The sequence below is a fragment of the Panthera leo genome, chromosome D1 (assembly GCF_018350215.1).
Source record: "Panthera leo isolate Ple1 chromosome D1, P.leo_Ple1_pat1.1, whole genome shotgun sequence".
Classification (NCBI taxonomy): Eukaryota; Metazoa; Chordata; class Mammalia; order Carnivora; family Felidae; genus Panthera; species Panthera leo.
Genome location: NC_056688.1, coordinates 101,332,771 through 101,348,234, shown reverse-complemented (window position 1 = coordinate 101,348,234; position 15,464 = coordinate 101,332,771). Strand labels below are relative to the sequence as shown.

The 15,464-nt window shown below is 36.6% G+C and overlaps 2 protein-coding genes across 2 annotated transcripts; one reads left to right on the top strand and one right to left on the bottom strand.

Annotated features, from left to right (window-relative positions):
* Positions 1-590: 590 nt before the first annotated feature.
* On the top strand, positions 591-1,535 carry LOC122200769 (olfactory receptor 1052). The gene has a single exon (XM_042906498.1). It carries the CDS (start codon positions 597-599, stop codon positions 1,533-1,535), a length of 939 nt encoding a protein of 312 aa, XP_042762432.1. The 5' UTR covers positions 591-596.
* A 10,060-nt stretch (positions 1,536-11,595) lies between these two features.
* On the bottom strand, positions 11,596-12,552 carry LOC122201325 (olfactory receptor 8K3-like). Its single transcript, XM_042907203.1, has one exon. The coding sequence runs from the start codon at positions 12,550-12,552 to the stop codon at positions 11,596-11,598; it is 957 nt and encodes a 318-aa protein (XP_042763137.1).
* Positions 12,553-15,464: the final 2,912 nt, after the last annotated feature.

Here is a 15,464-nt window from a genome sequence, read left to right as displayed (position 1 = left end):
GAAAGATAAATGAGTTTGCCAAAGTCAGTAAGTCAGTAGTGAAAGTGATTTCCTGGGTCTCAGAGTAGGTGATTTCACTGGGGGTGTCCTTCCAAGGGCTCATCAGAAGCCATCACAAGAAACCAGGGATCCATGCACTTTGAAGAGTATCATGGCACCAGCTTGAAGGTCAAGCCCTGCCTTAGATCTTCTTGTAATTTATTTCTTTCATGTCTAAATAAGAAGAGTTGAGACCATAGCTTAAATTTAACTTTGCAAATTCTTTTCACTTGCCATCAGTGTCCCTCATTCTGGTATTAGCTTTCTTTCTATTGAGGTGGGCACCATAGAAACAGACTAAAATTTTTGAGAGTCTAAATGCTTTTTCAATATTTCCTTATGGGATAGAATCATAAGTAACCCTGAAAAAAATTAAGAAGCAATTTAATAAAGCTCCAGCTATTATAAATGAGTAGACTTAGATTCAGCAAAATGATTTATTTAAAGACACAACTCTAAACATGTTTCTGTTTGTTTTTACTAAATGCCAGACTGTCCCGTTCATTCTAATTCCTTTATTTTTTTTCATATCAGACTTCAAGATAAGGAATTAACAAATGGCCGAAGAAAATTTCACAGCTGTTACTGAATTTATTCTTTTGGGATTGACAGATAATGCTGACCTGAAAATCATGCTTTTTGTGTTGTTCTTGGTGATTTATGCAATTACCTTGGCAGGGAATCTGGGCATGATTTTCTTAATCCAAATCACTCCCAAGCTCCACACACCCATGTACTTTTTCCTAAGCTGCCTTTCATTTATAGATGCCTGCTATTCATCTGTTATTGCACCGAAAATGCTGATCAACTTCTTGGTTGTGAGGGAAACAATCTCATTCTCTGCCTGCATAGTGCAGCATTTGCTTTTTGGGGTGTTTATCACCACAGAAGGCTTCTTGCTGTCATTGATGGCCTATGACCACTATGTGGCCATTGCCAACCCTTTGCTTTACAGTGTAGTCATGTCTAAAAGGAAGTGTGTAGGGCTGGTCACTGGGTCATTCGTAGGTGGAATGCTCAACTCATTGATACACACAATAAGCTTGGGAAGACTGTCCTTTTGTGGGTCCAATGTTGTCAGCCACTTCTTCTGTGATGTTCCCCCACTGCTAAAGCTGTCGTGTTCTGATACATCCAAGAATGAGTTGCTGCTCTTAACTTTTTCTGGAGTCATTGCCATGGCTACTTTTTTGATTGTGGTCATTTCCTACATTTTCATTTTTATCACTATCCTGAGGATCAGTTCAGCAGCAGGTAGACAGAAAGCCTTCTCCACCTGTGCCTCTCACCTGACTTCTGTGACCATATTCTATGGTACCTTAAGCTTTAGTTACATTCAGCCAAGTTCCCAGTATTCTGTGGAGCAGGAGAAGGTGGTTTCTGTGTTCTATACACTAGTGATTCCCATGTTAAACCCACTTATTTACAGTCTGAGAAACAAAGAGGTAAAGGATGCTGTGAAAAGGGCCATAGGGACGAAACATTTCCCCTGTTAATTTCAAGTCCCTGTGAATTGTACAACAGTCCACCGGTCCCTTCTTTACTTAACTAACGTTCGCATGAATTTAATTAACTGTAGTTTCTTAGTACAAACCATATATTCTACATACTCATTTTCACACGAGAAAACAAAAGTATTTCTACTTTTGTAGAAAGTGATTTAATTCATAATTGCATTTTAGAACAGATAACAAAGCTTAGCTCATGTGAGATATGTATCTGCATCAATTTTAATAAAATTAATTCAACAAAATTATTTCATCACTTCCTAGAATTGTGTATTTTCTGATGTTTGGAAAATGGAAAGAAAAAAATATACATATACTGTTGGAGATATAAAGAATTAGGGGTTCTTCTAAGATACTTAAAAATTATTTGCCCACAAATTTAACTGCATACATTTTTTCTTTTATTTGTAAAACTTGCATTAAATGTATGTATTTATTTATTTATTTATTTATTTTTTCATTTAGAGCGAGACAGCATGAGTAGGGGAGGAACAGAGAAAGAGGGGGGCAGAGGATCTGAAGTGGGTTCTCTGTTGACAGCAGTGAGCCCAATGCTAGGCTTGAACTCACAAACCATAACATCATAACCTGGGTGGAAGCCAAGAGGTTCAGCCGACTGAGCCACCCAGGTACCCCAAAACTTGCATTAAATTTTAAATATGGGAAAATCTCCCTGGTGACTAAAAAGACAGGTGTTATTTCAAGTGATATTTTCCAAACAGCAGCTACTTGTCTACTGTTCTTCTTAGATATGAGTGACCTCATTTTGAGAAAATGATAGTTACAATCGTCAACATGCAATAATGAGCTTTCCCTAAATAATTAATAAATTAATTTTAGTTTTTGCATTTATTCAGGTATATTCTGTCCTATGTATATATGCTTATTCAAATATCTGAAACTGTTATTGACCTAAATCCATATATATTATATGTTTTCTTTCTTTATACTCATGAAGGCTTGCTTCTATGCCTTAACTTTCTCTGGAGTGAATAAACCGGTTTCCTGAGTTCCCTGAGCTGCCCTAACAAATGTATTAACCCTGAGGAATGGGGTCATTGGAACCTCTGATTTGGACTCAGTTGGTCAGAGTCACAATAAACAACTTGGTCATGGAGTTGGCATCTGAAGTGGGGGACGGGAGGGGGGCGGGCAGTCTGTGGGACTGAACCCTTAACCCGGAGGATCTGACACTATCTCTGGGTAGAGGGAGTCAATATTGAGTTGAATTGCAGGACTCCTCTCTGCTGTTAGAAATTTCTTGCCACTAACATCAACAGAGTTAGGCTGGCCATTGCTGCTGCGTGGATTGCAGCATAAAGAGAACAGTAGGAGGGCTAAAAGGAAAAGAGAGGAAAACAGGCGGCCAAGACTTGTTTGTGCAATGCCAGGGGCTGTTAGTTCTCACCAACACTATGTGGTGTTCTGGCTGGAAATAACATAAAGATTTAACTGAGAAAAAAAATGTGGGAAAACCACACGCGCACACACACACACACACGTGCACATGTGCACACACACAGATACACACACTGGAATTTAGGTACAAAATCATTAGTGGTACCTCCATACAAATGTAATGAGAACTTTCCACTCCAAAGCTTGTTAGTTGGTCCATGTTTCTTTCTTTTCTATGTCTTAATCTCTGAAGAGGGAAGCTGGCCGCCCAATGACTACTTTTGAGATTATAACAGGAGCCTCAAGATTTCTGCTTCAGGTGTTTCAGTTCTAGTCCCCAGTGTAGGATCATTTAAAGACTAATTTAGTAGGGGTGCCTGGGTGGCTCAGGTGGCTAAGCGTTTGACTTCAGCCTAGGTCATGATCTTGTTGTTCCCGAGTTCAAGCTCCTCGTCGGGCTCTGTACTGACAGCTCCGAGCCTGGAGCCTGTTTCAGATTCTCTCTCTCTCTCTCTCTCTCTCTCTGTCTCCGCCCTTCCCCCACTCATGCTCTATCTCTCTCAAAAATAAATAAAACATTAAAAAATTTAAACGAGAGTAATTTAGTAAATTCAAAACCTTCTCTCTTTTTAAGTATCCTCTTTTTCTTCATTCAAGATTTAAAACAAAACGAAAATGCCAAGAAAATACTTCACATGCTGGAATCTCACAATTTCGAAAAATTCCATTGAATACATTTAAAAATCAGGTTCTGTAATTTGACACGCACTTACTGGCTTAGTTCGGTAAGTACTCAGTGATTCGATAGTTTTCCTTCATTTAATAATACCAACCTTTACCATTAATAAACAAAAATAAATCTGAGGGAAATATATTTGCATTCACATTAAATTAAGTACAATTTTGTGTATTTTTGAGTTCTTTAAACATTTCTTTTTAATGTTAATTTTTTTATTTAATTTTTTTTACATTTATTTATTTTTTGAGAGACATAGAGAGACAGAGTACAAGTTGGGGAGGGGCAGAGAGAGAAGGAGACACAGAATCTGAAGCAGGCTCCAGGCTCTGAGCTGTCAGCATAAAACCCAACGCAAGGCTTGAACTCACAAACCATGAGATCATGACCTGAGCCAAAGTTGGACGCTTAACCGACTGAGCCACCCAGGCACCCCAATGTTTATTTATTTTTTTTGAGAAAGAAAGTGCAAGTGATGGAGGGACAGGGAGAAAGAGGGACAGGGGATCCAAGGCATGTTCTGTGCTGACAGCAGAGAGCCGAATGCCATGTTCAAACTCATGAATTTTGAGATCATGATCTAAGCCAACGCTGGATGCTTAACCAACTAAGCCACCCAGGTTCTTCAATGTATTTTTGAGTTCTACTACTGTGAAGGTCAGTAGATGCAATCTGGGATTCTCAAAGCCCATGAGTCAGTTGAAAATATATTCCAATGATTTTATTTTTGCTAGTTCATAACTGACAAGCCAGGCATATTCAACTAGTTAACAAAAGTCTCTCTACATAAACAGGGAAAAACCCCAGACATTCCTGTTGTAAAAAATACAACTGTAAAATGATCATATTTATAAACAGATTTTGGAATGTATATGATATGGATATGAATTTAAAATATATACTACAATCATTCAGAGGGATAAGAAGCCAATGGTATAAAGTTATTTCCAACAATGTAATAATAATTATCATAGTTGTAATATTATTAATAATGCATAATGTCAATGCCTATACAGAACATGCATAACTCATTTTATTGCATTTCACTTTATTGCACTTTGCAAATACTACTTTTTTTTTTTTACAGCTCAAAGGTTTGTGGCAACTCTGCATCGAGCAGTGTATTGGCACTATGTTTCCATCAGCCTCAGCTCATTTTGTGTCTGTGTTGCATTTTGGTAATCTCACAATATTTCAGACTTTTTCATTATCATTATATTTGAACGGCTGCAATCTCATAAAAAAAAGTTAATGGAAGTGAGGTGGGTCGAATAGAGAAATGTTGGCTAACTGCAGAAGGAAGAAGGACAAGGAACTGTATCCGGTCAGCATTTCCTTTTGGATTGCCTCATCCTACTACAACTCCTCCCGTCCTCAGTGTTGGATGAAGAGTTGCTTCTTCTGGATGAACAAAGAAAGTGGTTTCTTGAGATGGCATCTATTCCTGGTAAAGATGTTGGGAAGATTATTGAAAGGACAACAATGGATTTAGAATATTAGATAAATGTAGTTGATAAAGTCGGGTCAGGGTTTGAGAGGATCTACTCCAATTTTAAAGTAGTTCTACTGTGGGTAAAATGCTACCAAAAAGAATCGCATGCTACAGAGAAATTCATCTGAGAAAGAATCAATTGAGGCAGTGAATTTCATTGTCATCTTGCTTTAAAAAAATTGCCTCAGCCACCCCAGCCTTCAGCAACACCACCCCATCTGTCAGCAGGGACCAACATGGAGGCAACACTCTCCATTACCAAAAAGATTATGACTTTCTGGAAGCTCAGATGATGATGGTTAGTACATTTTTTGAAATTGAGATATGTACATTGTTTTTTAGACATAATGCTTTTGCATACTTAATAGACAATACTATAGTGTAAACACAACTTATATAGGCACTGGGGAATCAAAACATTTGTTTCTCTTGATTTAGTGTGATACAGCTTTATTGTGACACTGGCTTTAATGTGGCAGTAATCTGCACTATCTCCAAGGTATGCCCATACAATATATTGAGTGTTGTCCCGATTCATGTAAACATCCAAAGGCTGCTGACCACAGTGATTAGACAAATAAAAGGAACAAGGTACAACTCAGGAATATCTATCAACCCCATGAAAAGAACCTTCACGGATCAACCTATACAGTTTGTCATTGAAAGAGCTGCTGAAAACCAGAGACGTCAACAGAGACCGAGTGGGGAATCTGGGCTTCTTTTTTCCCTCTGGCAGTCATGAGGCAGTTCCTCCTTCCTCTGCTAAGCACTGTCAGAGAAAGGTTATTAAACAGACAAGATAAAAGATGATTCGTTGACTTATAATATAAAACTGTTCAAGTTTAAGATCTGTGAAAGACATCAGACCCAAGGGTACACATATTGTATAAGTACACTACAGGAAATGCCCCAATGGATGAAATCATGGAGGCAGGAAAGAGATTGTTGGTTGCTTGAGGCTGGGGTTTGGAGGTGTTGATGAAGAATGAGGAGTAACCACTAAGTACTAATAGGCACGAGGTCTCTTTCTGGGGTAATGAAAATGTCCTAAAATTGATTGTGGTGTTGGTTGTACAACTCTGTGAATATCCTATAATCATTGAATTGTACACTTAGAATGGGTGAATTGTATGGCTTGTAAATTATATCTCAATGAGACTGCTATAAAAATAAAAATAGCGACAAGGGGAAGAAAGTCCATTTACGTGACTATTACTAGATCTGAAATCAGGAGGTTAATCTATGTATAATCCACCTTGCAAGAGACAGAAATCACATTTATCTAACAGGTATTAAATTCTTTATGGTAGACAAAACATGTGAAAGTTTAATGATTTTGTAAAAAATTAAAACTTGAAAGAAATCTTTATAATGTTCTATTTCTAAATCAATTTTTTGAAAATAAGTCTCTAATTTCTATGGAATCAAGGTGCACTGTGATGACCAAGGAAAAATTTTATGAAGAGGTAAGTTTTAAAAACGCCAACATTTTCAGGGGTGCTTGGGTGGCTCTGTTGGTTAAACATCTGAATCTTGATTTTGGATCAGGTCATGATCTCATGGTTCATGGTTTTGTGTCTCACGTTGTGCTCTGCACTGACAGTGTGGAGCTTGCTGGGGATTATCTCTCTCCCTCTCTCTCTGTCTCTCCCCTGCTCATGGTCTCTCTCTCTCTCTATCTCAAAATAAATAAATAAACTTTAAATAATAATAATAATAATAATAAGCTCTCAAAATAAATAAAAAAACTTTAATAATAATTAATAACAACAATAATAATAATGCCAAAATTTTATATGACAGAATAAAATCTGAATTTTTACTTTGTCTACTCTATGGTTGACTGATTTCTATTATTTTGAGCTGTGCATCATATAAATAGGCAGATACCTCTGACCATATATTTTGCTATCATTTCATTTCGTGTGCTATTTGATGAAAGTTTGTTGAGATTTAAAGAATATCATCCAAAGTATTTTAATCCTTATCATGAAGGAAACAATCAAGGTAAGACTGAGTGTAAATATAATATGAATTTCTGCTGAAATATGACACAGTAAGGAATAGGAAGGCACACCCTTCGTGCCTTCCAGGGAGTCACTCACACATACTAGAAATTAGAATAGAGTTTCTCCTGTAATATGACTTCTGAGATTTCTCTACCTCAAAGCATTCCTGTTCAGCTCTCCAAGTGGTTCCTCTTTCTCCAGGGAATTCTGAGATACGCATGGCACCAGTTGTCAATTCCCACATCCTTCTTCTTTCCCAGTGGTGCCTTTCTCTAATTAAGAAATCATCTGCAGATACAATTTGACATCTGGGAATATTATGATTATTGTAGGTCATTAGATATTTAATGAATCATAGATCGTTCCTTATTCCAAATATAACATCATTTAACTTTCATACGCAAGATTCTCAGTTATCTCTCTCTCTCTCCCTCTCTCTCTTCCTCATATTTTCAGGAGCTCTTTTGATGACAAACTGTGTAGGTTGACTGATAAAGTTTTTTTTTTTTTTTCATGAGGTGGATAAAGTTTTAGCTTGTTCTTTTTATCTGCATCACCACTGTGCTGAACGGCCTTTGGGCGTTAACATGAATCAGGGCAATATTCAATGCATTCTACTTCATTGGGGAGGTGTTTTTCACATCTTAGTCTATATGAATGGCACACCCTAAAATAACATGGTGCCCAACCTTCACAACTGCAGGTAATGCTCTACCTTTCTCCATTATATCATTTAGGAATGCTTTTCCCATGCATTTAATGGGTCACTCAACAGATCATGGCTCAAGAAAGAGGGCTATGTTTTTCATTAAAAAAAAAAAAAAGTGAGGGACTGTTGAACTTCATGGCTTTTCACTAGCTCTGTTGCACAACATCAGAGTCAATATATTCTCTTGTCCTTATGTTAATTTTCCAAATGGGTGAAGCTTGGATAAAATTTCAGCAAAGCCTAAGGAGTAGAAGATGATTGAGAATAAATAGTCCCCTTACAGGCCTCTCCCACCCCCCCCCCCAACTTTTTTTTTTTTTTGGAAAGAGTATCTATCTCTTATAGTGTCCTTGGCAGAATTCCTACTACAAATCACTAACAATGACATTTGGCTTTTTTTTTTTTTTTTTTTTTTTTGTAATTCTGCTTCTCCTTACCTTTTATTTCTCAAAAGGACTCAAACTTTGAACATAAATATAAAAATATAAACCTCCTTGTTTATTTCTTTTCAGGATGTTTCTGATAACTTAATGCTAATTCTTGCCCTCCTCCAATTTATTAGAGATTTGTTCAGGCTTTGTCCTGCACTTTGTTATGGCTGTCTGAGCAAAATCACCCTTACGAGATGCCTGATTAGGAGCGACTGGTTGGCTCAATCAGTTAAACATCCAACTCTTGATTTTGGCTCAGGTCATAATCTCACGGTTTTGTGACATTGACTCCTGCATTGGGGTCTGGGCCTGACAGTGGAGCCTGCTTGGGATTCTTTTACTTCCCCTCTCTCTGCCCCTCCCCCTCTTTCTCTCTCTCTCTCTCTCTCTCACTCTCTCTCTCTCAAAATGAATAAACATTAAAAAAACCCCAAATGCCTGATTAATTACTGTGAGTCAGTTCATTTATTTGTAATTAACTGATTTTATCGTTCTTGAATTCTTTTTCTGTGCAGACGTGGCTTCCATTATTTTATGAATCGCTCTGCTATTTCTCCTTTTCTAATCTGACATCAGCTTATGGGAAATTTTACTCTCTGTCATCTCTGGGATGACATCAGTGAAGCATAAAAATGACATTAAGAGACAATAAAGGGTAAGTCTTAAGGGCATGAAGCCTTAGTAATGAACTAGACCACCCAGCTTTGAAGCCTGGTTCTAATACCTAATGAGTTGTGTACTCTGACAGCTTACTTAACCCCTCTGAATCACCATTTTATAAGTTAAAAAATAAAAATTCTAGTACAATCTATCTCACAGAGCTGTTGTGAGGACAAAATTCAAGACGTGAAGAATGCCTGTCATACAGTACCCAAAGAGGAGATAATACCTACTAGTCTTTATGACCATCACAAAGATTCCTTTTAAGGACATCAACAGTTTGATAAAATTGATCCTCACATGATACTGAATTATGCAATATAGTTTTTTTTTTCTATTTTGAGACTTTATTTTTTAAGAGAAGTTTTAGGTTTAGTGTAAACTTAAGAGGGTACCGAGATTTCTCATATATTCCCTGTCCCAACAAATGCATAGCCTCCCCATGTCCCATTATCCACATTCCCCAGTAGAGAGGTACAGTTGTTACATTTGATGAACCTACACTGATACGTCATTTTCACTGAAACTCTATCATTTATATTACAAATCACCCTTGGGGTTGTACTTTTCTATTGCTTCGGACAAATATATAACATCTCGTATCCACCATTATACTTTCATACAAAATAGTTTTACTGCCCTAAATTTTTTATCTCTTCCTCTATTCATCCCTTCTTCTTCCCTAACTCCTGGCAACCACTGATCTTTGTACTGTCTCCATAGTTATGCCTTTTTTCAGAGTGTCGTAGAGCTGGAATCATACTGTAAGTAGTGTTTTCAGATTGGCTTCTTTTACTTAGCAACAGTCATTTATGGTTGCACCATATCTTTCTGTGACTTGATAGATCATTTCTTTTTAGTGCTGAATAATATTCCATTGTCTGCATGTGTCATGGTTTACTTACCCATATTCTTATGGAAGGGCATCTTGATTGCTTTGCATTATGTACTTTTCCTTTTTTTTTTTTACTTTTTAAAAATTTTGGTTCAAGTTTTTATTAAAATCCTAGCTACTTAATATATAGGGTAATATTGGTTTCAGGAGTAGAATTTAGTGATTCATCACTTACATATAACACCCAACGCTCATCACAGCAAGTGCCATCATTACGCACTTCTTAAATTTTATTCCAGTGAATTATTTTATTCAATGTCCATTGGCTAAACAGAGACTTTATTGCATCATGGTGACCAAAGCAACTATCATTAACTCCTAACTTCAGTAAAATCCCAGAAGTATTAAGAAGAATAAAGGTAAGCAAAGGGGAAATTAAAAATAAGCACATGGGAAAGTGTGGAGCGACATAGATTACCTATGCATGAGAGGCAAGATCAGTGTGTCCTTGCTATGTATCCATCCTCATTCACCTTAGAAGTATGACGGAGTTTGGGGCGCCTGGGTGGCTCAGTCAGTTAAGCAGCCGACTTCGGCTCAGGTCATGATCTCACAGTCTGTGAGTTCGAGCCCTGCGTCGGGCTGTGCTGACAGCTCAGAGCCTGGAGCCTGCTTCAGATTCTGTGTCTCCCTCTGTCTCTGACCCTCCCCTGCTCATGCTCTGTCTCTCTCTCTCTATCAAAAATAAATAAACATTAAAAAAAAGAAGTATGACTGAATGCAAAAACAGGATTGTTCATTTCCCTTTGCTTCCCACATGTAAGAGAATCAATCAATGCAGGTAAATGGTGATAGTCCATTAACATATGGTGCATAAAAAGTATTGATAAATTTTGGGAAACATCAATCCAAGAAAAGAGAAGCAATACAATTAATTCATTGTAGAATAGTCCTTTTACTCAAGGATACAAAAACAAGTGGAACATATTTTTAAAACACGGATAATTACTTTTCTTAAAAAAGATAAGGAAATATTATAATATACTAAACCAACAAGCCAGATTACTAAGAACAACCAGTTGAGGGAAAAAGCACAAACCAGGGAGCCCTCAAAACTTTATCTTAATTTGAATATCCTCAGATATCAACTGAAGGGACTTTGTGAGACAAACCATGGGCCACTCAGATTGCTGGATTACCAAGTATGTTCAGCCAATAGACTCATAAATTGAGGAGAAGAAAGGGGAATCTCAACGCTTGTAATAAAGGTGTTTGAACACACTACTGTGACCCAATGCTTCAAATCATCAGATATCACAGAAACAACCAGTATTAAAATAATTCCAAAACATACCAGGGAAGAGTTTGAAGGCTAAAACAGAAGGAAAGGACTTACACACACACACACGCACACACGCACACATGCACACACATATACATAGGCACCGCAGTTTTACAATATATAGGTGAGAAAAACGCAGAAATACTTGACAGTTTTGTGTTTATGTGTCTCTCTGTGTGTATATCCATCTAACACATTCTACTGTACTATAATATTTACTTGATTTACATACACAATCCACCTTTCTCTTGGAAAGAAGGCAATATTTTTTACTATTTTGTTCACAAATCAGTTTACAACAGTTAGACGTGCCTAGCATACATAAGACAATCTATAAACTGTCTTCAAATATGTTGAACGCATTTGTGTTTCCTCTTTTCTTTGGCGGCACAGAGAGAAAAATTTAAAGTCCATAACCTAGTTTATAGGAATCATGTTAGACAGTGCATTTTAAGAAAAAAGAATTACATATTTTTTTCCACATCGTTTGTCCTGCATATTTTACATCCTTGTTCCTCAAGCTATAGATCAAGGGATTCAACATGGGGATAACAAGGGTGTAAAATATGGACGCCACTTTATCAGTGTCAAAGGAATGACTGGACTCAGGTTGCACATACATAAATATCAGAGTCCCATAGAACACTGTGGCCACTGTCAGGTGGGACCCACAGGTGGAGAAGGCCTTGTGCCTACCCTCAGCTGAGTTCATCCTGACGATGGCTACAAGGATCAGGAGGTAAGACACAATAACTATCAAAAGGGATGAAATCAAATCAAAACCTGCTAAAATCAGAATAATCATTTCAGTTTCATGTGTATTTGAGCAAAGCAAAGATATCAAGGGGAGACTGTCACAGTAGAAATGACTAATGACATTGTAGCCACAGAAGGACGAACTAAAAATCTTTATGGTGACTATAAGAGACACAAATGTGCTGTAGAGATAGAGGATTGCCACCAGCACCTGACACACCCTTTGTGACATGATGACTGGGTAGCGCAGAGGGTGACAGATGGCCACATAGCGGTCGTAGGACATTGCTGTTAGAATAAAAAGTTCACTAACAATGAACACAAGAAAGAAAGCGAGCTGTATAGCACAAAAATAATAGGAGATTGTATTTTGATCCACAACAAAATTGACTAGCATTTTGGGTCCTACAGTTGTTGAATAACCCAGATCAGTGAGAGCCAGGTGTCTGAGGAAGAAGTACATGGGTGTTTGTAGCCTGGAGTCCATCTGGGTGAGGATGATCATGCCCAGGTTGCCCACCACTGAGATCATATAGATGATGAGGAAGAGCCCAAATAATGGAGGCTGCAGCTCAGGACGGTCTGTGATTCCCATGAGAATGAATTCATTGAGCATTGTTAGATTATGTGTTTCCATGCAGACTTATCAGGAAACCTATTCTGGATAGAGATATCAGCATGGTCAGTAGATTTCATGTACTATCACCTGGGTGAATTTTAGTATGCAAAACTCGTATAAACAAAATACATCCAAACTTTCCAATTTCAGATATTTGAAAATGCAGCCATCTCCCCCGAGGCTAGTATAACATAAACATAGACAGTCAGTGGTCCTCAACTGGAGGCAATTTTATTGTAACCAAATGTCATTTTATCGATATCTAGAAGACATTTTGGTTGTCACAACTGGAAGGTGGGGCTCTACGGGCTTGTGATGATTAGAGGTCAGTTTTGTTTCTAAACATCCTGCAATACCCAATGTTCAGTTAGAAATAGCAATAATGCCAAGTTTGAGAGACCAGGATGGTATAGATAGATAAGTAGATGAATAAGAGAGAGAGAAATAGATACATAGGTAGATACAAAAACATATACGTATATAAATATAGATATAGATATAGACATAGGTACACACAGGAAAATTTTTTTAAATCAAAACTATGTTAAAAATTTGACTGTAACACATAGAAACCATACGGTACAATGTTTTAAAGTTTTCAATTAATCGTTGATATAATTGCAATTACATAGCGGCATTTATAAATTGTAGTTAATACTATAACTTAATATATACGTCAATATATAATCAATTATATTATACAATTATATAATAAATGCAATAAAAATTTAAAATACCCAATTCTCAAAAATATACAGAACCCACTACTTCGATACATATTCCCATAAAATAAATCCTTTACACCTACAGGTTGTCACAATTGGCACTGTGTGCGTGGGCACGTGTATAAATTAAAAAAAAAAAAACTATAATGGATTACAGCTGAGAATTATTTGTCTTTGTGGCATAAATATATGAGGTAGATTTATATAGATACGGTCTGTTATACCTCCACTTATGGCATATATGAGGGTTACTCTGGGCCAGTAATCTAACTCAGCTAAAACTCTTTATTCTCATATACAAAACAATACTTCCTTGCGTCGGGCTCTTGAGAGGGAAAAATGAAAATTGAATGATTCAATGTGCCGATGCTACTTGAAAATCATGTACGTAGTGTTTGCTTGTATTATTTTTTTAAGTTTATTTATTTATTTTGAGACAGGAAGAGATAGAGGAGGGACAGGGAGAAGAAGAGACAGAATGCCAAGGAAGCTTCATGCCATCGGACTAGAGCTCTGTGTGGGGCTCGAACTCATGAACTATGAGATCGTGACCTGAGCCAAGATCAACAGTTGGACACTTAACCGACTGAGCCACCCAGATGCCCCAGTTTTTTTCTTTTCTTTTTTTTTTTTTTTTTTTTTTAATGGTAGCACTAACTTAGCTCAAAGCAGGTCTCATCACATATTTGTATGTAAACTCTTCTGGACTATGAAATATCTTCTTTGTCCATGCTATGAGGATGAACAGGTGCAGAATAGGTCAAGTACGATCAAATGCAGCTTAATGCAGGCCCTACACTGAGCCCTTTCTCCATAACTGTATTGGACAGTCAAGGTGCTATTCTTTAAATTACTTGTCTTCTAATTTCCTTAACTGCTTTGACAAAATATAAAAATAAGTTTCTTTTGATATAAATTTTCTTAAAAAAAGTAATCTTCCCCAAGGAACATTTTCATGTCAATTATAGTCGTGTACTAACATGCATGTGACAAATCAAATACACTTCATCATGCGAGAACCCAAAGAGAATGAGGAAATCTGGGCCCATTGGGAGAATGAGCAGCCGTGGGCATTGTTTTCATATAATAAAGACTCATAAAAAAAACTCCCTTTGGATAAAGAGACACTGTACTTCAAAAAACTGTTTAAAGTTCCCATGGAGGTGAATTAAATGCACTAAAGATGAGATATACATGGATTCTATGATATTCCTTTAAGTTCTTCTAGACCTTAAGGCCACAGGAACTTCTCCAAACTATAATATAACACAAAACACAGATATACGTTGTAACCAAATAAAAATGTAACTAAATATCCCTAACAATATACAGATTAGGAATATAACAGTAAGAAGGGGATGGCAGATTAAGGCAAGAGAAGTATTAAATTTAAAATATTGCCAGTATAAATACTTCCTTAAGAAAAAAAATAGAAATGATACTAGATATAATGGAACATACATTGTGACATAATCGATACATTATAATGTAGTTACATTACATACTTACAGCAGTCTCTGACTGATCTATAAGAAAATAAAAACATACAAGTGTAAGTAAAACATTAAATAAAAAATGGGTACATAAAATTTGCACTTAACTCATTTAAAATATTCCTGCTAATATTGTGACATCCTGATAAACTGCCTTGCCTTGATGCACACATCTGTCTTCCATCATAAAGACGGAAGCATGTATCAGTCGATAGTAATTTTAGAAAAATATCTTCTGCAAATTCAATAAGGAGTGGTATCAATCTTAACTTTTGTTTGTTTTGTTTCGTTTTAAAAATATGAAAGACTAAGAAAAAGCATACTTGGTATGTTCCAAGTTTTCTCTAAGGTAAGGAAAGATCAACACGTTTTGTTTTATTTTGTTTTGTTTTTCTCTAAGTTTTAGAGTTCTAGGGAAAGGACCAAATTGTTCACAGTGTAACATTTTTGTTGAATACCAATTGTTATTTTTTTAAAAACTGTATTCTTTGAGATAATTATATCTGCTTCCCATTAAATTCCACTCAAATTGAAGCACATGCTGATCACCGTATCATTGCCATAAAACGGGGTACCTAAAAGTCTGCAAGTCTCCAAATAATGCTTTTCACATGTCAGCGTGAGGTAGAATACCCTCTCTCCCTTTCTTGTCTCATCAAGAGATCTGGAAAGAATCATATTTATATTTTTATTTAAATAATCACTAAATCTT

Coding starts and splice junctions, on each gene's coding strand:
- LOC122200769 (XM_042906498.1), top strand. CDS start 597: ATGGCCGAAGAAAATTTCACAGCTGTTACTGAATTTATTCTTTTGGGA.
- LOC122201325 (XM_042907203.1), bottom strand. CDS start 12,552: ATGGAAACACATAATCTAACAATGCTCAATGAATTCATTCTCATGGGA.